Below are 24,618 nucleotides of genomic sequence, written 5' to 3' on the forward strand. Positions count from 1 at the left end.
GAGCTATATGTAAGAATTTCAGTTTAAAACATTCTTTAAAAATATTGCTAAAATGATCAAAAGGATTGAAGAAAAAAGTGTTGACGTCTTCTCAAAGACGTCTGTGTATTGTGGTGCAGATACATCAACCCATGTTAGCATACTAACCAGCTAGCCTCTGCCCATCCTGTCTCATAATACCACTTACGAGCCAGGAGACAGAAGTACTGTAGCGCCTAGTCTGCCCTTGGTCCAACATGACAGGATGAAGAAGTAGGACGAAACCACGTTCGTCAGAAAAGAAGAAAGTGACAGAAATAGAAGCAAAGCGATAGTTGGCCTAACATTGGTATTTCCACTGCTGGAGACGGCTCTTGGCAAGCAAACTCACTCATACAGCACCTTTAATAAATGTAATAACAAATGAGCTGTGATATCCTATACAAGGCCGACATGCGCGGACTTGAGAGCTGATAGAGAACTGTAACACATTTAGTTCCAGTCATTTCATGTGATTGTCTACATTTACTAAATGTACTGTACTACATTTTCCCTGGATCTGTTATAGTCATATTGCTGGATTGTTACAAGTCCAACACTTGTATTTTTTTCTACAACTTTCAGTTCATTCTTTGTAATTGCCAATTTCCAACCAATTGCTATTGCGCTGCCAGCAGACTGCGAGAGGGGAGATCTCTCTTTGAATTTCCTCCCTGACACTTTCTGCCATTTCCCTTCTTATTTTCTAGGAGTTTCTTGGAGGGGGTGAGTTTTCCAGTCAAAAACCATTACAGCTGTGGGCCCCGTAAAGGCCACCGAGATATTATGTGTGATATTGGACTACAAATAATACTGACTTGACTTGACGTTTCAATGCGTGTGTGTGTGCGTGTGTGTGTGTGTGTGGGTTGGCGTTTGTGTGTCTGTTTTTTCAAAAAATGCCAACCAACCAAAATGGACAGCATGGCCACCTGGCACCAAGACAGAGATGGTGGATTACCATGTGTCCTCTTCACAGGCTCGCACACACTCGCACAAAGGGAGAGGCGGTGGGGGAGAACATTCTAATATTATGTTTTTAAAGTGGGAATGAAAGAAAGAAACCCGTCCCATTAATGTAAAATTAAAATGTATTGCCTACGGTAGAAAAAGGAAAATAACGGAGAGGTGGGGAATACGGGCTCACAATTTGAATCTCAGAGACTAGATGGGGTTTTATTATCGAGTGCAAATAATTACCATTACCTCGTGAATTTTAATCTAAAAAAATTGGCAATTATTAAGTATGGAAACACAATGGTGATATAATCTGATATTAAAGCCCCTTAATCGTTTCGGGAATTAAAGAAACTAAAATAATATGGTCTAAAAAGAAATTATATCACCGTAAAGCAACAGCGGGGAGAAAAGGATTTTCTCTCATTCTGATTCTGCAAAGCCACCCGCTAAACACTGGTGAGCCTGCCGAGAGAAAGGTGAGAAGAATCGTCTTATCTCCAGTTACTTGGAAGGAAAAATGTATTTGCTTTCAGCCGCTTTCAGTTTGTTTTTTCTTGTTCGTCGCGGCCAACCTCCTTTTAGAGATGACTCTTTGTATGCATTCCATCCACCTGGAGACTTACTAGGGGGGCCTGAGCGAGCGGGGTGGGGGGGACAAACAAAGAGGAAGAAGAAGAGAGTCTGTGGGAGGGGATGTGAATACCCTCGCTGGGGGACCGAGGGGAGCGCTCCACAAGTCCTGCTTTTCACAGGTTCCATTAAAAATCTAAACTTGTCTGTACAACATCTGTGTGTGTATGTGTGTGTGTGTGTGTCTACAAAAAAGTGTTGTGGTCGACTCTGAAGGCTGGCAGCGGGAGAAGAAAAGAATAATAAATTCTTTCTCCTGGCTTCTCTTCTGAGGAATTGCTAATTGTATGTAAAGTAAGAGAGGGATTTCGGAGTGCCAGAAATGCAGATGGTGCTACGGTCAGTGTGCTGCGGATCCCGGTGACATGCTGTAAACCTGGATCTCTTGAAATTTCCTCGCACCGCAGCGTGACAGTACTGCTGTCATCCGGAGTGGATGCACCTGAACGACTGAGACGCCCACCCACAAACACCGACACAAGCACACACACAGAGCCATCACAAACCCAGAGCCAGTGGCTGCCCTGCTCCAGCCTTAATGGAAGGCCTGACCTCCGCTATGCCGAGTTATTTCCACCCTCCCCGAAATTTCAGGCATCCAGAGGAAAAAGGGGAGCAGAAAAATGGAGACACCAGGAGCGTGAGATTCGACTTCTTTCTCGGCAAACTTTTAATTCATTTCATCTCGCCTCCCGATTTTACAGGGTCCCGGGACCACTTACTCTGTAATGAGAAAGTGGGCTGAGGAAGGGAGTGAAGCCTGTTGAGAGAACAGCCTTTAGCACTCACTACAGCTTTCAGGTGAAACTGTCAAAATGCAGTCTCCCTGAGTCATTACCACCCCTCTCCTTCACACAGCTCTTAACTGCCACTCACACTCGCTCACAGGCAGTCTTATTTTTGTAGTCTGGGGAAGTATTACTGTTGGTAACGTTTTTACGATCGAGCATAATCGCAGATATTATGGACTTCAAACAAACACGTCTTTAAAATGATGTCTGTTAAGGCTGCAGAACAAAAGCAGACAGGTTTTAGCAATTGCGGCGTTACGGTTTCTCTGAACCGCCGACTTCAAAGTGAATAAGAAAATGTTATTACCTTGAATGTCAAAGGACATAAACATATTTATATGTTGACATTGTGAGTTCTAACTTTTGATGTTTACATTCAGACACGCTTCAGTTTTGATTGATTAGCCTTAAAGGAGCACTATGTAGTTTCGGGAAAAGATGAATATTTATTGGTTGATTGGTTTTCATGACTCAATAGACTGAATCAACAAAGGATAACACAATTTCATATTGTTTAACTTTGTTTATATTTGCACGACCCTTCTTAGTAGCCACCTTTTAGCTTCAAACACCATTCTGGGGACCTGATTTCCCTCTGAGGACAACCTATTTTTTTCAGGTATGGAAAGATTCCTTATTAAAACAGTAAATACAACATCTCTGAGTTTGAATTTATTTTCCAAAACTACATAGTGAACCTTTAAAGGTTCCATATTATGGTAATGTTTCAGAGAGCGGTGACTGTATAGTAGCGACATCACCACCTTACGGAAGACCGAGTCTCGGTTGAAGACACAGTTTCTAATTACAGGCTGTGTGCAGTTCACCTTAGATTAAGCGCCTGATTCTTTCCCGGTATTTATATAGCATCTAGAAAAGATCTATGATAAAAATGTCATGTAAATTTGAGTTGTGTAGTGTTTTGGCATCTATAAAATCTTTTAATGCATTTAACTGTTTTCAAACTGGACTTCCTGGATTGTTTTTCACAGTCTCACTTTTACCTAAAACAGCACGCTGCTACTGCGACTAGCACTGCTTTGAAGACAAGCACATTTTTTATATAGCTAAAAAACAACATCCTCTATCTTCCCTCGATTCGAGGAACAGACATGCAATAGATGTTGTGTGTACATCATAGATCAATAACGAATATATATTAAATAGAGATTACAGTGACAAAACCTCTGATACATGTAGATTAAAAGATACGTGTGAAGGATGTGGATTCAGGAGGGCAACTGATTGTCTTAACACCGAGGATCTCTTGAGAATGAAACCCTTTGTTGCAATGAGATTACTGTTTAAATAAAGTTCAAATTAAAAATAGAGTAAACACAGGGCTGTTTTGGGTCACAGCTTCACGCTAATACCCTGTGAAGCTAAGTCAAGGAACAGCATTAAGCTATGAGGTGATTTCAGGGTGGCGTGCACACTTGGAATTGCAGGTCACGTGACGCGCACAGGTCAAAGAAGATTTTCCCCCATGTGCATTTTCTTAAAAAACAAACAACTGCAAAATGCTGACCCACAAAAACATTTCAAAATGTGACATGCCATTCATATGTATGTCATGAACGCGCCTGGTGTATAACCTTCACTGAAGTGAATAAAGCACCGTCTTGAAAAATGCTATCCAGCTCTTCTTAATGCATTCATGCTCGCGTCCCCGGGGCATTCTGGAGGCCTAACAGTCAAGGTCACAACGTCCACAGTTCAAAACCATCTGGGGACCTTTTATCCCTCGTCACCCCTGACTCTCTCTCCACACTCCATTTGTCACCATCTACCGTGAACCGTCAAATCAAGACAAAAAAATCGTCTTAATAAAAACACTCAGAAACATCTTAAAGCTGCTTTGTGGAACTAGCAGACTCCTTTTCAAACTAATGTTAGCTACTATTGCTCTCTGTTTGCGCAGCAGGCGATGCACTCGAGAATGTACATAAACCCAAAATGCAACCCGAGTCCTTCACAAAGAAATCCACAGTCCAGCAGCATTAAAAAAACTTAAACAAATCGTCCACAGGCTTGTATAGGCGAGCGAGAGAAGCGGCCAAGGTCTCATTTTACATGTCACATTACAATCCGCTCACATAAGGCAGATAAAAAGGTGATTAATGCATGTAAATAGCTTTAAATGGCTACATACAGCCCATTTAAAATATCTCCCTGTGTCTACAACAATTAAAGTTGTGACAAATAGGTTATCAGGCTAAAGGATAAAACTGCAACATTAAACAAGGGCTGGAAAAAGGGTGGAATTTTCTCTCATGATTATCCTGAGATATTACTCAGCACAGAGTGTGACACCGCCGTGCTGCTGAAGAAGCCGCTGTTGTAAATGGGTGTAGGGCGCTTCCTGTGAGATGGAGTGTACGGAGAGACAGCTCTCTGCTGTGCTAAGGACTAGCTGGCTGTGTTAGGCACGCTGAGACAATCAACTCCAGAACCATAACAGTGTGACTACTCTGAGATTAATGCAGGCATAGGTGAGATGCATAAATAAGAAGGCAAGTGTAGCAAGGCCATCTTATATAAAAAAAGGCTCATTTTTTATGATTGTATTATCCAGGCTACAGTGTGAGTCACCCGTGGCGCTGGTTAAAGCTGGGAGTGTGCAGGGGAGTGTGTGATAGACGTGGCAAGAGACCTCCGCCCATAATTGCCTCTCATGACTAAAAGGCCACATCTTCGGCTGCGTGGAGCTCTCTGATTTCCTGGACCTCTCAAGGATTCGGCAAGACTGACCTCGGTGCGATGCAATTTAATTCCCTGCTTCTCCATATGCAACGAGCAGGCTGAACAACGCATGCAGGTAACCCAAGCCGACGTCTGTGACAGAATTTAGTGTGGACTTTTTCCTCGTGCATGTAATAAATTTTAACTGGTATGGAGATTACACACATGGCGTGTACTCGTATTTGATTTCTTTTGCCCACCACCTGCTGTTTCTTCCTCCGAGGGTCGGTGCTTAATCTGGCACAAAAAAAAAAAAAAAACGCATCTGCAGCGACACTTTGGACGGAAGAAGCTGGCGGAAGGAAAGTCTGTTTAGAGCCTATAAAAAGCCTTGTCAGGTCCGAAATAGTGTGAGTGAGTGTCGAAAGGAGGACCACCAATGTGGAAATCTCATCTCCACAGCACAGTGTGTCACAAAGCAATCACTCTGACTCACCTTCTGTGTCTTACTCACACTCAGATGATGGTACATTTTGGAGATAAACCCACATACTGTACAGGGGGGGGGGATATGAAGCTACATTAAAGCAGAGATAGACAATGTAGAGAGAGTGCCACCTCTCTGTCACCTGAATCATCCCGGTGCAATTAGCAATCTTGTCCTCCTTAATTCACTAATTTGTGATTACGCCGTGCTCATCTATTTGTGTGAGGACACGCTACATAAACATCAATAGGATTAGGTTTCATTGATATTCATGAGCTAATGGGAGGCTGTATGAGTGTTATTTACACGACACTAAGCTGTCTGGCAGATAAGGTTTCTCAGGGCCATGGCAATCGGATTCAATTTTATGACCTGAGCGATGCCAGTGGGGAAAACAGCAAGCAAGGCAGCTATTATTGGATAACTGAGTTTCCAACCGCAAACATCATTTAAAAACATGATTGTTGTTTCTCTCTGATAGAAAATGTTAAATGCGACAAACAGTATTCTAAGGTGCGGTTGTGAATATTGATCCATGAACCTTAGCCAAAATGAGTTTGAGCGAAATAAATAACTCAACAGAAGAAGAAAAACATTTATGAAACTCCCATCGATTGTTTTCTTTTATTTAGAAAGCGGAACATGGGTGACGGTGCATCAAGTCTGGGAAAAAAGTCTTAGCTTAAGACGACAAAGGCCGGGGGAAAGAACATGCATGACCAACCTTGCTATACCTATCGATCAGCTTTAGGAGGACAAACAAGGGGCCCGGACAAAAAGCTAGAGTCTCCGATCTCTAGGTATCATTATGTCTCAGGCCTTGGGAAAAGCCTACAGGTCAATACTAGAGCAGCACAGGCGCTGTGGGGTAAGGGCTGGCGACTTAATAAAGCAGACGTATTGTGTGTGAGCAGACGGGTCGATGTGACTCCCCCCAGACGCAATGCATTTTCGCAGCGGGGCAGGTTGCTGCACTGTGCAGAGTGGGCCCGGAGCAGAGGTCAACCTATTCACTTCATCAGCAGCAGAAACCAAAGAACAGTGGGAGAGAAGGAGTGAGCACAGGGAAGGAACATATTATCAACCCAGGGGGACTCTGCTCACAGATACAAGGGAAAGCTTAGATTTTTTTGGGGAGGGGGTTTAGTTTAGGGTGTAGTTTTCTATGCATGTGCAAAGTATGAGACGACACCTATTAACTCAAAGGGCTGGTACTGTTGCAGATAGATGTCAAGTCAGACATGAACATCACCACACAAACACACACACACACACACTTATCTCACCTTCTCGTAGTAGCGCAGCTCATAGTCCAGGATGATGCCGTTGGGCTGTTCAGGTTGCGGCCATGACAGTGTGAAGCTGTTCATGGTGGAGCTGATCTGGTGCATGATGGGAACTATGGAGGGAGCTGTAGGGCACAGAGAGAGTGACACAGAATCAGTACATTTCGAGAAAGAAAAGAAAAAATATTACAGATATGTCTGAAGAATGACCAGCGTTCCCCACACATACAGTTTACTTGGGCTGCCGGAGTATATTTGGCGAACCATTTAAGCATTTTATAGCCGACTTTTATCTTTTAATTAAGTATTATATCTTTTTTTACTCGCGCTTGCTGCCTGGTACAGTGAGGTGAAGACACTAGAGCCCTTCCTTGAAAGGCGCAATATGAAAGCAACTTATTATTATTATTTATTACTAGTATGAGAAATTCCACAATTCTCTCAGTTACTAAGTGAGAGTTAATTATCCATGCCAAACATGAAGTGTGGAGCCTTCTGCAGCCATATTGATTAAAAATATAGATTAAAAATCAGTTTATCAAGCCATATATGGGACAGGCACATAATTATCTCGGAGTTAATCATAGTTATCCACGCTAAAAATAGAGCACAATCCCAATACTATCGTCCAAAGTGTGAATCTAGTATAAACCACCATCAGGTACCAGCACTCTGCACAGAATCCAAGTTCAAAAGGTACAACTGCCACTCTCATCAGTAACCAGGTAGCCAGCAGAGTCGGGCACGATTAGAGCCGCACTCAGCCATATTCTGGCACCGCAGGACTAAACGTGTGCCAGCTTTGGCCAAAACAAGGCCGCTGAATTGGCAAAGATTTGAGGGTGTGGACTTCAACTGAGTGTCAGCTCCAGTTAGCAGGACTGAGGACACCTTTGCGCCAGTTTCGTCAGTTATCACGAGCCTGGCTCGTGTCCGGCAACCAGTCGCGTTGGATTTAGTCCGCAGTTGGACGGAGTCATTTTGGATACTTGGGCAGAATATAGGAGCACTGCGTGTGCCACACACAGGATGCAGCGGAAGCGGTAATTAACCCAGCTTTAAAGCTTCTGTGGCAGTCGGTTCATATTTTGAATTTGGTCTACAATTGGTCAACAACGTGATGCAATGTTGTTTAGTAATGGCTGTCGCTGTCTTTGTAAAATGTGAATATGCCAGGTAAGAAAACAAGTTATGTGATTTAATTAATGAAGGCATGTAAGAAGCTCACTTGGGCCTTTGTGTTAACAGTAATGTGATGATTGTGCATAATTGAATGCAGTTAGTAAGCATGTCCATATGCGGCTAGATATAATGTTCAGTGCAATAGAAATGTATTGTTCAGAAAAGAGAGGTAGTAGGTCTCACTGAGGAGCCATACAGTCAGTTGGGAATTTATGTAATACATGTTAAAATGAAAAGTATGTTAAAAAAAAGGACAAAAATAACATGAACAGAAAAAGAAGAACAGGGTTGATTGTGTTACTATATGCAGGGAAGAATTTATGAAAATTTGTGTCACCTGATTTATTGCTACGCCCCCCGTGGAACACTCCACCGCTGATTTCAGTGCAAATGATGTCATGGTGAGCCATGAAATTGCTAAACAGTGCAGGCAGGAAAAATATATGCTTGCCTCCAATAAAACTGCCACTCTGCGGGCAAAAGCAGACTGCACCGGATCTGCAGCAAAACGAGCATCCCAAATGTCTATGTACCCTGTATGGAAACCATATTCATAGACAATAGCTGATAAAAACATTAGTTTAAGGCCCCATTTGTTTATGAACCACATTATTCATTAAACCCCTTGGAAACAAATTAGTGTCGTATTCTGATCGTTAAGGACAAGCCACGCAGTCTTTTCCATCCTGCTGCCCCAGTACACCTGAATGCACACACATGAGCTGTCAATTAACCCAGAATTAACCCTGTGCCTTGTCGCTCTTCACATGCCGCCCAGGGATTTTGTTATTGGATAGAAGGAACACATCATCCGTAATAAAAGTCTGTATGCATGTGTGTGCTTGTGTCTGTTTGCGGTTTAAAAATTCAGTTAGAAGTGCACAACTGCCTGTCTCGACTGTCGTACCTGCGTCTTAGCCAATGAAGCTTCTGATCAGCTGACAGCGTTTTTTTTTTTAATCTTTCATCTATATGGACTACAAAAAATAAATTGAATTGAACTGAAATTGACCCTAATTTTTAGCATCAGAACAGGTGTCATGTCTTTTCCACTATCATACCCTCGCAGGTTTTTCCCCACTGTTGACATTTAACAAATCCGTGGATATCTTGTCACTGCTGACAGTGGCGTCTGGGGGGTTCAATTCCCCGGACTGTCTCCTCTGCGAGGAAAAAGTACATTTTTCTGGTGCCGGTATTCGCTTTTTCCTCACCTATTTGTTGTGCTAATATGTGTAATCTAGGGCAAGCTGACAAGCTCCTAAATGTCACAGACAGCGCTGGCTTGGCCAGTAGCAGCAGGTGAGTTCTAAAATCTGCACAGTTCAAATCATTATGCACTGCCCAGGGATCATTTGGATCAAGTTAACGGTTCTGGGGGTATTTTGTCTTTTTACTCATGCTAACTGCCATGATCTTTATCTCTGTTTATTCCAAACAAACCCCTGTTGCTGGAGATTGGAAATTGCACCAGTTCCCGCGTAGCAGAGGATTTTTCACAGGAAAGCCTACCCAACAACAGATTAATGTGACAGCCTTTCTGGAAATGGGTTTAATTAAAAGGCGCTGAGAATTTTGTAATTGCTTTCTTACTATAAATGATCAGATCATACATGAACACACTATTTTCTGTTTAAAGGTGCAATATGTGAGAATTTTAGTGGAAAGAAGTTAAAAAATGAACCAAAATTGTCAACAGAATGAGAAGAAAATAAACAGTTTGACATTATGACGTCTTTGTGTTGTGTAGCAGAGATATGTACTGAAGTTAGCATGCTAACCACTTAACCCATTTTGGTCCAAATCTCCTCGGCTAGCGGTGTAAACACCAACACACCCCCGTTCGCAGCCTGGACTGCTAGCTGCACGGCTAACTTCCAATTTGCGGTTATTCTGGTTACATGATGCCCCCTGTTTTTTGGTTGGATTGTTGGTTCACCAATCCCAAAGAGTTTAGAATTCTTACATATTTGACTTTGAAAGTGAACCAGCGCCATCTTTGGATCTAGTATCTACGTCTACATTTCGGTACATCTATGAGTTGTTTGCTCATGTTGCCTGCACTTTCAATCAAATCTAATCATACCACACAAACAGAGTCCTGATGACGCAGATTGTCTGAGTTTTTGAGTTTTAAGTTCTATAAATATAAATACTATAAATATATCTAAAGGATGTTTCTCCTAATTCAAGTGCAATTCGTTGCTTATTTAGGCATGGCTTGTTAATGTTCTGAAGGATTTGAGACCAAGTTTTCCGGGACTACGAGCTGAATCCTTCGTATAAATGCATCATGATAGACATTTATATTGCTCGCCTTTTGTGTACAAATGAAACACTTTAATGGCTTGTGAATATGCCCCAGAATCTACCGTATGATCACAAACTCCTCCAAGGTGCCAAGATCAACTCTAATTGAAAGTTCAAAGATGAATCCAACCAAACTTACTCATCAAAACCAATTTGTGAGCACACAAGTAAGTTTGATTAAAAACTGATTCTGCGACGGCTCGTATTAAGCTTAAAGCCTCTGTGTTTGTATACAGAGCTGGAAAGGATTCTCCACGCCCATGTCTGCAGGCATAAATACAGCCCCACACAAGCCCATGCTCTACATTTTGTGCCTATCAGCCTCTTGGCTCTCAGCCGGCTTGCTGCTGAGGCCTAGTCATTGCTCCACCTGGTCTCCACTCACCATCTTTTCTGAATAACTCGTCTATTCAAAAGGCTGCAAATGGCACCCTCTCTAAACTGAAAGACCCTTTTTTTTGTATCAGACTCCTTAATGGTTATTCTATTCCTTTCCCTTCTCTTTGTACTTCACCCCTTGCCTAACCACTCCGTGGTCGCAGGAGCTCTGTATGAAGAAAAGCCTCCGACCTTTTCTACTCAGCGTGGTTGCTTATAAATCAGGTATTATAAGACGGCTTTCTCTACAATTTTAGGGTAAGTATTTCTTGATTTGATTGTCAGATAATTAACTAAAAATGTTAACAATCCTGTCAGCGTGAATGGATTCTGTGGCGTCTGCCTCACTTGGCTCTCGCCTCCTACCCTCCCCTCCCTCCCTCATACCCTAGACAGAGAGTGCGAGGGCTAAGCTTCACCTCGGTGCACTTCAGCCTCTCTGCCTCTCAGGCTGGTTCACGCTCCACTGACCAGGGCTAGGGCTGCCTGTGCCGCATTATCAATTACCGGCCACAGGCACACACTGTTCCTGACAGACCCAAGGGAGGGGCACTCCACACAGAAATTCCAGCAGAGGAAAAAAGGGGTTGAGGAGAAGAGGTATTTCCACAGCCCCAGCCCCGAGTCCAGGTCCCAACTCAGTACATGCATTCAGGCACAAAGACAGAAGAACATCCATTTTTATCAGGGAGAATTTTTTTATGCCGGTTCTCTATGTGTAGCCTGGGTTGAGATTACTTTAAGTGATTCAAATAGGTCAGTTTTTGTGCTTATTGTTAGCTGCTAACCCCATCTGGAGAAACAGCCGCGCAATTAGAGCTTTCTAGGTGGGATTGTCTATGAGACTGAGACGACATCTCCCTGTGTTACGTCTTGGATCTGCTCATGCAATAGTTTTTTTTTTTGTTTTCTTTTTAAAGCTTGACTTTTATCAGGTTTTAAAAGGAGACATATTATGCCTTTTTGGTCTTTTTCTTTCCTTCAGTGTTTTATATAGTTTCTTGTGCACGTAAAAGATCTCGAAAGTTAAAAAGGCCAAAGTCCACACCAACGGGAGCTCCTCTCTCCGAAAGAGAACACTGCTCCTGAAATGTCTGAAAACGCCTCGTCAGTAGTCCCGCCTTTAATTCTGTGACTTCTTGACATCACACTATGTCACCATGTTTCAATTTCATAATTTATGCCTACTTTTACGGTAGAAGGGAAGCTAACTGGAGGCTGAGAATATGAGCATAATACGTCTCCTTTAATTATCAGGATTGAAGGTGTGAGCTGTAAACATTTGATCTTAAACTTCTATCTTAACAAAACACAAATTCTCACTACATTCCCCGAAGCAAAAAACTTTTCTCACTGGCGAGTCCCACTGGACAGACAGTGACCGTGTTTTGTGTGTGTCCTAGAAGCCCATGTGTGAAGAGCCTGTCAGAGACAATGTGTTGTGCCTGTATGAGGGTGAGGTTCAGCCCAATGAAGCACCGCTGTCCCCTCCAACTGCGTCCCCCACTGTCACCCTGGGACGATGATGCTGACAGTGATTGGTGACTGTGTCCTGTACTCCTTCTCTTCCCTCCATCCCTCCCATCCCTTGCCCCCCTGCTCCACTTTTATCTGGCCCCACTTGCTGCCCCTGGCTTTTAATGCAGAGCTTGGCTCACCATTAATCAAAGTCAAAGCCTCCCAGTGTCTGGCTGAGAAAGAGAAAAAGTCAGAGACAGAGAGGAAGGGGAGACAGAGAGGGAAAAGGTGGGAGAGGGTTTGAAAGGAACTGATGAAAGAATGAAAGGCTTCTTTACCCATGCACGATTAATCTACTGCAGAATACAGATGAGCTGGAGCGTCATTTTACATGTCTGGCACAGACCTGAACCTCTGTTTTCATTACTGTTACTCCACTGTGCAGCCACCATAATTCATGTGGTCAGCTGCTCTACATCTTTAGAGTACTCCAGTGATTCACAAGTGCACTTCCATAAAGTTGCGAGACTCACCGGGGAATAATTATATAGAATGGTCGAATGTGATGCAGAGATATCATTACTTTTAATCCCCAAAAACACAGGAACCTATGTTTCCCATGAAGCAACTCAATAGTGTGACTTGGATAGAAAAAGTTCATGGAAAAATGGCCACATCTTCCAAACTTCACACCCCTAGTTTCCTGTCTTTGTCTTTTTCCCCACCCTTCTTCTGTACACAACAGTTGTAAATCATTCCTGTGTATTTAAGCCTGCGTTTTCTGCTCACTCTTTGGTCTTTTTTAATCCAGTGCTCCTGTGACTGTTCCTGGTCCTCGTGTGTTACCTGTGTTCCTGGTTTGTTCCCCATGACTTTATGGTTTGTCCGCAGTTTTTGTCTTACTCTTCAGTTTTCTTGGATTGTCCTTGCCTCTTGTTGCTTGCATTTTGGATTTTGGATCCAATGATAATCAGCTTATCATTACAGCATGCTTTTTGTCCTTTTACCTTCCTGCCTCTGTGTGTCTTGCGTTCGGGTGCCTTTTTGCAATAACATGACACGACTAGTGAGTGGCAACAATGTTCATTTTCATCAAGTGGTGCAACGTTTGCGTTCAGTTCAAATGCCGTGAAAACATAAAAAAACATACGTAATGGGAAATAGCTGTTGTGCAATTAATTGTAAAAATAGTTTCAACAGGAAATCGGAGTGATCAGGGACATTTTAATCTCAGGAAACCCAATTCCTGGCAAAATGTCAATGTCCACAGGCCAGTGGTTCTTTGTTTAGTTAGAAGGATCCCTGTCGAGTCCAGCTACTTTTAATTTAAGCACATAATCATAATTGTTTGTTTAACCCCCAACTATAACCCTAGCTTCCCCTGCCCTAGATTTCCTCTGATATTCTTACCCTAACCAATAGCAACTCCTCATACCTGAACCTAACCAACAAAGGCATCGGGTACTAGCCGATCAGAGGCACAGTAGGTAGCGTCGTTCAATCGTCATCCTTGGAAAACTTCATGAGTAATAATTCTCCTGTAAGTTTTCAACTTTATCTCTCTCCTTTCACCGTGTCCCCCCTCTGCTTATGAGATTCCTGGGATAAAACTGATTGCAGATGGTCATCCGTGTTCCTCAGGCAGAACAGCTTCCACATCTGAGTTTCCAGCTGCAAGTTCCTGCTCTGCCTCAGTCACTCTCAGTGCAGTGATTGGACAGAAAGTTGCGCCGCAATTGGACGATCTATCTTGTACCATTCAACTCCACATGCAGTAATAAAAGACAAAAAACACACTCTATGCGCAAAGACATACAGTAAGGCCCCAATCACAACTGCATAGCACAAGCAGAGTTGTTCTTTCTCTGTAGTGCCCTTGTGGTTTGTGCTTTAAGATGCTGGCACACCATTGAACCATACAGCCTCCTAATAGGGGCTCAGTGTCTCAGATGAGGGGAGCAGCCTATAGTCATGTGCTGTGCCTCTGTCAAAGGCATAGGTTTAACTACTTCCCTCCCTATTAGCAAGGACTCAGAGGGCCAAGCCAGCCATGACTATATGGTAATGGGCCTCTCTCAAACATCATAAAGAGGGATCAGTTCAGCACTGTGGATTCCTGTCAAGGAACCGTGGTTGGAATTATTTTCAAAATCACATTATACGTGGAGGATTCTGAACATAGCTCTGTGTGATGAAAAAAAAAGAAGCTGTAGAGAGCACGAGCATGCTTTCACACAGACGCAAACACACACAAGCTTCCCGCCGTCAGTTAATACACTGCATAAAGACATCAGAATTGACGAGGGGACTCACTAGCATTCAAGCCCACACTTTTATTTTTGCCTGCAGCTAATACCTCAGTTTCTGGGTGCAGGGACAGGATCCAACATTTATGAGAACAGGCATCAAATGAAATAAAAATGGCACCCGGAGAGAGCCCGAAGAGCCGTCTAAGATGATGAAACTATTGGACACCCTCGCTCTGATACATAGCGGCAGCAGTGAGAGGGAAGAAAGAAGGAAAAAGGCAACCCCTAAAAAACAAATGGAATGATTCTGCAGCCTGTAAACTGTGAAGACATAATGAGTAGTGTCTTGAATACCCGCCACTGACATGTTTGCCTAACATCTCATCTGATTTCAGAACCCCACAGAGCGCAGATCTCTTTAATTCATCCGGTTGTTTGGGTTTCAGTCGAGCACATTGCATCTTAGTATCTTGAATGCAACCCACCCGGTCGGACTTGCCCATAGAAGGCCGAGGATAGTGATGTTTGCATTTCTGTGGGAATAGCTCTCCAAACAGAGCAGCTAAGTGGAGGAGGATTGTTTGTAGATATACTTGGCATTCTGTGGTCTGAGGGATTGTTGGCACACAATCTAGGTCAAGAGGGCCTGTGCCAGTAAGATCAGAGAACTGTTGAGCATCAGGCATTAGCTGAGAAAGATAGCACCAGTCAGATTTACGGACTTTTTCCTCATGCATTGTCCACCGAACCACCCCCGCATAACCAGTCAGAGTGGAAAAGAGTTGCAAAAAAAATGTGTAAAGGATCAAAAATGCCCTCCTCGTTTGAAGCAGTAGCAGATGTAGGTTAAGTGCCCAGGATGGATTACATAAGAAAACATGGCTGCCATGTCTGTTCTTTTATCGCCCACAGCTACAATATATATTTATCTCGGTGGTCATTCAGGAATTTAATAAATTCACTAGAAGCCAAGAGTGTCGTCTGCTGTTAAAATTAAACCTCACTATTTCACAAAGAGACATAAAATGGCTATTTTTCAGCAGCTAACATAGATAAATATGACTAAATTCAGGCCAGGCGTGAATGATAGCCAAAGAGAGGGCAGTATATAACCTTTATGTGTCTGTATCTGTATATGTGTGTGTGTGTGTGTGTGCGTATCTCCCGGAGAGCACAGGCCGTGAATGAACTCCTAAATCACACTATTGATCAGTCCTTCCTCCCAGACACACGCTGGGATCGAGGGCAGTTAAATGGCCTCTTCGGTGATTCACACTAAATCCCCCCCCCAGCTCCTTCCCGGCCTCTGTTATTCCCTCCTCTCCTCGTCCTCGTCCACGCTCTCCTTTTTCCTCCACTAACCTTTGTCTCCTCATGGCCAATTTACTCCATAAACCTTCTAACTACAGCTGCCTTAACGTTTTTCTAGGTGGTCTCTTGGTTTTCCTTAATCTCACAAGAGTCCACTCCTACAGCCATGTCAAGTTGGAAAAAGAGTCTGTTGAGACAAGCGCAAACTTTTTTCTTTCCCAGGTAATCTGACTTTAAGGACCCCTTCACCTATGTGTTCTCTACAGTACCTAGAAGGGTGATAATATAGTATTACCCTTGTCAACAGTTTATAGCTCATGGGAAGTCTCTATTTATCCCCTAAATCTCATACCCAATGATGTTGTTTTGAACAGAGCAGAAGCAACAAAGAGTTTTGGTATGAAGGCCTCTTGTTCTTACTTACAAGAAACAGTATAATCAGCTGTAAGTTTAAGGGGGCGTAGTGTGTAGAGTGTCTATAAATATGCTGTATAGGGCATAAAGGTTGAAAACTGGTGAACTAGTCCTTTAAACATAAATGTTCTCGCAGTGTTGGACATCACTAGCCCGCATTTTCTATATTCTACGAATGCATGTATAAATGCACTCGCAGTTTACTTTCTTATTAACTGGAGGCCCATCCGAGCATGTTATTTGCAAAAGGGATGGATGAAATGGAAAATAAACAGGGGGGCATTTTGATTAATTATTATCTGCTAAGCAATCATACTGCTCATCTCCTCCATCATCCTTTTTCACAGCTGTGCCGAGTGAAACAGCACATGACAAAAATGGCTCACCTTGAAAGGCAGAGCCAAGAGGGATTTAGAGGACACTGTGAAAAAGGGCACCCTTAACCTTAAACTGTGCCACATCCTTCCTCAATAATGAACTCAACTTTTTAAAGGAAAATAAAAATGGTCAAATTCCCTTTGAAATGGTGCATGTATACACTTCCAAACAGAGCTGCAATGTAAAATATCTAATTGAACAAATTTCAACTTTCACATCCTGGATATCTGTGCACCTGTGCGCTCCCTGATGTGCATAAACAATGCCATGTCAGATAAACAAAGAAATCTGTCTATTGTACTGGCAGTCTTGGCTCTGGCATAGAGAGGACATTATGTGAAATTAGGGTTGTGCATTGTTCGTCTGTTGAGTCCAAACAGTGCCATCCTTGCTTTTGTCTCACACTGCTAAATTTGTCATTCTGAGGCTGAAGCCATCAAGCGTGTTGCCTCAGGGTTTTCATTGTGCTGTTGTCATTTCATTGATTTCATACTGAGATTAAGGAAATGTTGGCCTATATACTGTATATGCAGTATGGGCACCGACACCCTCCATATCAGCTGACTAGAGGAGTGCTTATGTATTTATTTGGATTGTTCAAATTTGCATTACTTCCCATATGCAAGAATTACAACATACTGGGTATGATTGGCATGGTGGCCCCTTTGTATGTTTAATGACTTGCATTGCACTGGGAATTTACATGGTCCTCATTGTATAACTGATGGTGGTTTATTCATTCAGGTTTCTAATAACAACTTGTTCTATAAATAGTTCTCTAAATGCTGTGGTCAGAAACATCGATCTGAAGCTCAATCCTGAGGCTGATCGGTAAATAGTTTTCAAATTAATAATAAATACAGCAAGTTCTGGACCACATATCAATTTCAGACTTAAATGAGAATGGCACTCAGTAGAGTGCATACCTCTGCCACGGCCCAACAGTCCCATTTTGTACTCACCCATAGATACCAGCTAGCTGAATATCCCAGATATTATTATTATTTTTTTTTTAAATCAAGATCAATGCATTATTGTAACAAAAATGTTGAAAAACGTAACACAATGTTAGTGAGGAAACTTTCCGGGATGTGTCCCCTTTATCCGGACCTCACCAAAAGTTAAGTTAAGGGTGTATTCTGGAGGCCTATCCTGCATCCAGGTTCTGTGGAAATCTGCACTGTTGCCTTTGTATAATCTTGCTGACAAACCAACCAACCAAGAGACAAATGGACACCAGTGAAAACAAAACCCTCCTCGGTGGATTTAAACAAGCATCTTCCCGTCAGTCCCGTTCATTTCAAGTTTAAGCACCACCCACTTCCAATTTAAGCCAAGCGCATTCCGTGTACGGCTGCAGATAATTTAGTTTGTTGAACATATGCACATACCGACAATGTTTCACTCGCTCAACACTATTAAATTACATTGCATTTTGCTACCTAACCCAAACCCTAACCTTGCTTTCAAAAACATCACATAGTTGGACATGAGGATTGCAAGGTTCCATGTTGTAGCTCTTAATGCAACAATCTTCATGGACCCACAATAATTTGAGCCCTACATTTTAAAGAATGTCTCAGCTTTAGTTTTTGACATACATTATCAACATTAATCCCATCTGGATACATCTGCCTCGTTACAGGCCTGTCAATGAAACCCCCTGTCGAAACCAGGAACACTGCAATTACCTGGCTACAAAAGGGCCACACAGGGCTGGACATAGGCCTGGCAGATTACTGGCAGACACCTCATTACCGCAGCAGACTTCAACAATAGGCCCCGGCATTGCTTCTTCTACATCTATCTGTCAAGTGTGCTATTAGCCTGTCAAATGGGGACAGTCAGCACCATTAGGCCACCCTGATAATCAGACCTATTTACTCCCTCATTTTCCTATCCTTCACTGTCACAGTCTCACAGTCTGGTCAAAAAGAAGAGAAAAAAAAAAAAAGCTTTCCCTTTCTCCATCCCACCCTGTCTTCCCTCCCACTCCTCCTCTGACTCATTCTCAGACAAAGACAAGTTCAGTTGGTCATTACATTCTTCTGAGAGTCGTCGTAATCAAATACAGCATGCCCTCCGCCAACTGGACCGGATTTCATTTCAAAATGTTTTGCTGTAGAAGAAAGAAATCTGGATAAAGCGCTTTCTATTTCACCGGTCATTGAGATAAATGTGAAGTAAGTTCATTCTACAATAAAGTACATCAGTTATTCATTTTGATATGAGGTATTTCATCATTGGACTGTGTATTTGCATGTGCACAAAAAAATCATAGTTCATTGCCAGCAGGGACACAAGCTGACAAAACTCTTTCCTTATGGGAATCTTGCCAGTATGAACTCAACCAACTCTTTCACCACACTGGAACTCCACCTCATGTCTGTTATTAGGTCCCACAAGCTCCGGTTGTGATTTTCACGGTCCGCCTCATCCACAGAAACACGGAGAAAAATGAAAAAGAGAGCCTCATTTAAATTTTTCACTTGGTCAACACTTGTCCCTTGATAGGTGCTACTGTGTACGAGTCAAAGATCTACAAGAGCATGAAAAACGCTGCAACGGAAAGGACGAGGAAGAGACAGTATCCTCGAGCTGTCATTTCCATTGGCTGGGCTCAGGTCCCATCACAGGCACAGTTAGAGGATGAGCCCACACACGAGCACACAGAAAGACTGATAGGGGGAAAGAGAGAGGAAGGTAACAGGATGAAGGTCATTTTGATTGGCTGGACTCGGATCCATCACAGTCGAAGTCAGAAACATGCACGCAGACGTACAGAGAGGTGGGCAGAGAGAGAATAATATTTCAGCCTGGTCTAAAAACAGCAGCTGTCCACGCATCTATCTTGGGTCAAGCTCCTCCAGTCTGACATTTAGGATTGAACAGCAAGCACAGTCGAACCTGGATATACAACACTAAAGGTGAGAGTGCGAGTTCAACATGCAAATAAATGATGGCTTTGTGGCTCATGCCTAACATTCAACACGACTCAGAAAGCAGAAACAGAAAGAAGTACAGTTAATTCTCGTGTTTTTTTCTAAACAGAGCAGGACGGTGTGAGCGTATAAATCTAAGGATTTACAGACATGTTTCAACTGGGGTCTAGCCTTCCGTGAAGAGAGAAGTACTGACTTGATGTGTGGCATTGCCATCAAAACACAGTCTCATTAAACAAAGACCAGAAGAAAAACAACAAAGGAGACGTGTCAGTCTGTGAAGCAACGAGCCTTCAACATCCAGATGTGAACCTCAAAAAGGAGGCCTCATAAATGACTCATGTCTTGTTTTTGTAAGGATGATTACCTTCACCGATGTTAAAAAGCAAGAATTCCTGGAATGCCCAAAGAGAAATGCTAACTGCGGCTATTTCTGTCATCGGATTTGATTTGTAAATAAAGAACAAAGGATTGAGGCATGGTGCGGTGGATTGTGCTTGCCCTGCCACCAAATGGAACATGCTGTGTCTTGGGTCTGGGTTTGAACCTCTCCATCATGTTTTCAAAAGGGAAAGCTATTACCCTGATTCAGGGAAGGGAGGCTTAGAAAGGGAGCACGTACAGTATGTCTAACTTTCACTAAACCAGCTGGCCTCACGCTTCAAGCCTTAAAGTCATTATTCACGGTGGAGCGTACGTGAAATCTTAGTCTCCCTGAGGTCAGCTACGCTGTGAAATGAGACTCTGAAATGCACATTGTGCAAGACGTCGTTCTGTTGAGGTGGAATGATTCACATGTAAGTGTGCAATAATAGGAGAATTAGCTGGTTTACAAATAAAAACGGAACTAAAACTACTACGGGAGGGCGGAAACCAGATAGCTTACAAAAAGGATCAGTTTATACGAGCTCAGTCGCCAGAATAAAATGATGGCACTTTGGGTTTCTGCAAACCAGGGATACGATCAAATGTACATGTGTCATGAGTACCATATTGACATTTCTACAACTCATGTCATAGCACATTCACATTAGATATTTTGTAGCAGAATTTCCTGTTGGGAGGTGGAGGGGATGGTGGTTGTGTTACAGCTTGGTGAGACGGCTGCCAAGCCAGAGACTACCGTTTTGAGATGGCGTTTCAACATTTGTAAGAGCCAAACCGCTGGACCTAACCCTAACCCCAACCCCAAACCTAATCCCAGCTCCTGTTTGTGGGGACCAAATCAGGTATTTTAAGCCAAAAAAATAATCTTTTACTGACCCTAACCAAGTGGTTTTTGTGCCTGAGCCTGACCAGATCATGAGCACAGAGTTGCCACAACAGAAAACTGAAACTAAAGAAATGTAGTTTCAACATAGCCATAGTTTGCAGAGAAACCTGAGGTGATTTAACAATAACAAACAAAAGGTTACACAATCATGGCGCAGATGGATAAGAATAATCGTCTCTATCACTGCCACCACTACATGATGATTATCATCATCACACATAGCCATAACAGCCTCTTACCAGCCTGGTTGGTGGTGATGTCTATAGAGACGTGCTGGGCAGGGTACGGGCTCTTATTGCTGACGCCGTTGACAGCCTGTATCTCGAAGCTGTAGAGCGTGTGAGCCCATAGGTTGCTGATTAACACCCTGGTCTCCGTCAGTCCCAGCTGTCGAGGGACGAAGTCCACATTGTCGTCGCAGTGGGAGCACGAGCGCCGGTCAGCCCGGCACTTCTTGCACACTATGTTGTAGACGACATCATCGCGGCCGCCTGTCTCCCTGGGAGAGTGCCACTCCAGGATCACAGAGGTTTCGTTCACAATGGAGATCACATTCCTCGGGCTGGATGGGACACCTATGGACACGCAGAGAAAAAGATGTAGGCCAAATGATCAGAGCCACAGCCGGAGTCATTTTAAACCAAAGAAGGTTTTTATTTTAAGACGAGCTGTCACGATTTTTAAAGCCAAAAAATGCATTATACGTCGAGAATAATAGGAAACTGTTTCACAAATCTGCCTGCTGTTAGGTCAATTTAGTCAATTTCCAACCCTGTAATAAATATAAGTGTTGTTCAAGAGCAACTTGTCTTTTTCTTCTTTTTCTCCGTCTTCAGCACAATTGGAATGCTAATTTATTCCATTCACACCCAGAGAGATCATACAGCGAAACGTTTGTGTCTATCAAACATTGGTTATTTAGCAAAATGCAGTGTTGCATGGAGTATTCTTATCCAAGTGGCTCTGGAGATTCACGCTCCCATTCACTCCCTCATCGCCCGCAGCTGGGGCAGAACCTCAAAGAACGATATTCAGAGAGAAATCGAGAAATAATAAAACTATTGTCTTGCTTGAGTGCTGGCTTAATATTAGGGTGCAGAAAAGTGGCTTGTTCAGCCTCCCGCGATTGGAGTGCAATTCTTTAAGAGTTAAAATCTGTTCAAACGGCAGTGGAGAATTTTGCTTAGCCGAGGCTCTGTGTCCCTCCGGCTGCTCAGAGGCAGCTCTTTCTTTTCAGATAGCAGGCAGACACTGCCGATAAAGCAGAAGCTTTCCAAAGCCCTTAGTCAGTGCCGCTTAGGTTAAGTGAGGCTGCCCCGCAGAGCTGATCTGGTACCAATTCATCCTCCATAAAGCCTGACCTTTATCATTAAAAGAGAAGTTTAACTGACCCACTATTAGATCCATGACTACTGTGAAACTAAAAATCTACTTAATTCTGGAGCCGCTTCAAGGAATTACTCAGCTCTCTTGCATACTGTGCCCACTTTCCTCTTCTCCTTTCTTTTTACCCACGAGAAAAATATGGCAATAAGATGAATACATATAGATTTTTTAAAGCACATTACCATACAGCACTTGAGTTTCCTTCTTCTGTAGGCACAGGGCAGAAAGCTACTTCAGTCAACGCGGACACAATTAGTCATTGTTGCTGAAAAGCCATGTGGGATAGCCCTGGGGAGCTAGGACAAAGCGGCAGAACACACGAGGGCGAGGGAACGGCACTGTTACAGCCGTGACCTCGGCTCAGCACCTCAACAACAGGGAGGACGGTGACAGGAAAGGGCGTGACCTCCATAGTGTGATTATTATGGTCTGGCTGAGAGGACAGTTAGTGCTCCAGATACATGGTCAAAATAGAAGGTAATTTGGTCCTGGGATGCTGCCGGATGTATGTGGAGGGGAAAAAGGTGGCGAAAATGGTGTTTGTTGGTAGGAACACGCTATCCGAGGGAACTGGCAGCACTTTAGCTTTTCCCCTAGGGGACTGCACAGTAGGCACTTCATATGTTACTCACACCAGCTTGCATCCTCTGTATCATCCATCACATGCATGCACTTGCCCCCAAACTTGCATTGCTGGGAAAAGCAATGCACATCTGCTCATCTGTGAAAAAAAAAAAAAGCATGTGGCGCAAACACACATGCCTGAGCTATCTGTTTCTATGTAGTTCTGGCTGCACTGTCTGTATCGATGTATTCAAGCAACGGTGGAAGAAATAATTATTTCCTGGGTTGAGGTGTGAGCGAGGCGTCACACTCCTTCGTCCCAATTACAACCGAGCTCCACATTTGCAGGGATGGCACAAGAAATCAGATGTGACTGCCACTTAACCAGTGATTTGCAGACTATTACTGCAGCCTGTGGCTGCTTTAATTTGCCATAGGATTTAATATGTTGAGAACGTTACTTACAGGCTCTCAGCTGGCGTTCATTTAGCTATGCCAGTCAGATTTGGTTGTGCTCACATACATGTTGCTTTCATTAGATTTATAGGGGCAAAACATCATCTCCGAGCAGCTCATGTGCTCTTTGTGACATGAACTGTATCACGGCACAGTAAGGGCTCTATTTTAATGGCGCAATTACGACAACCAGTGCAAAGTGTTAGGTCATTTGCACAAGGTGAATGAGGACACATCAATGCACATGTGTTATTTTGTTCAGTATGGGCAATTGGATTATGCACAAAAGGGTCTTGCGAAGGGGAATGTTAATAGGACACATGCAGTGATGAACCATATCTCCTCAGCCAGTCACATTATTCGTTTCATACCCTTTAGACAGCTGTGGCGATCATAGGGGCACACTCAGTGTGGTTGTCCAGAAAGCACAGAACAGCACGGCACACATACATGGCAAAGTAAATATGACGTGCCTTTATAAGGTGCATTTGTGAAGATGGTAAAAGTCTGGTCATAATGCACATCTAAGGACAGTAAAACAGCATTCTAACTATGCTGTGCAGTTACTGAAGACAAACAATTTAGACCCAAAATAAAATGTTGTATTGTTTTGCTGGTTGCTTTTGGTTTGTTTTGCTAATGTGATTATCGAGGATGTTCTTAATTAGTTATGCTTGTGTTTACATGCAACAACAACAATGCCATTACTGCCAAAACTGTGAGTCAAGGAATAGTCTGCATAAGCTTTTTACATGGTGACAATACCCCATAATAATCCTATTTACATGGCTATCTAGAGAGAGTTTGTGATTTTTCTTTTTCCTTATGAAGGAGGAGGCATTTCTTGAGCCCCCTCTTAAACTGAACCAAAATGTAATGATAATGATTCTGCTATACATATTGTGATAAAAAAAAATGTGTTGTTAACCTGATGATCTGCAACAATAAGTTACACATCATATCTGTCTAATTCAGGAATAACAGGGAACCAAATTATTGATTGTCACTGAGCTGAAAACAGACTATACTTGATGAACTTAGGTCTGTTTGAAAACACATTTTGTTTTTTTAAGAAAAGACCAACATCTAGCCTTGTGCTCTTCGTACGCTTATGGCCATTTTGTTACACTCAAAAAAAGATGCTACTTTTGCCTGTAGCGGGCTGTGTGGGGCATGACAAAACCAAGCAAATAGACAAAGGTAAACTCAAGGTCAGGGAAATACCAATATGAAGTAGAAATGCTTGCAGCAGACTTGGCCCCAGCGAAAGATCAAAATGAGCCACAAGATTGGCTTCGGGTATGCGCATGTTTTAGCAAATAAGTATTTGCGTGCTTGGAAATGCTGGGAAATAAGAGGAGAAGTAGATCACTTCTAAATTAAAACATATTGCAAAAGATCTTAAATAAGCACATGTCCCCATGATGAACTGCAACGTACTGTTTTGTACTACTTGACCGGAG

General features: G+C 42.9%; 1 protein-coding gene across 2 annotated transcripts in view; it reads right to left on the bottom strand.

Moving 5' to 3' along the window:
- ephb1 (EPH receptor B1) overlaps positions 1-24,618 on the bottom strand; it is a 189,341-nt gene that overhangs the window by 62,126 nt on the left and 102,597 nt on the right. For both annotated transcript variants that reach the window (XM_084369678.1, XM_084369677.1), the window contains exons 5-6: positions 20,989-21,324; positions 6,855-6,979 (exon numbers count right to left, since the gene is read on the bottom strand). In XM_084369678.1, the coding sequence (XP_084225804.1) occupies positions 6,855-6,979; positions 20,989-21,324 (461 nt within the window). The remainder of the gene's footprint in view (positions 1-6,854; positions 6,980-20,988; positions 21,325-24,618) is intronic.

The sequence above is a fragment of the Pagrus pagrus genome, assembly GCF_965226575.1.
Source record: "Pagrus pagrus genome assembly, chromosome: 12".
Lineage (NCBI taxonomy): Eukaryota > Metazoa > Chordata > Actinopteri > Spariformes > Sparidae > Pagrus > Pagrus pagrus.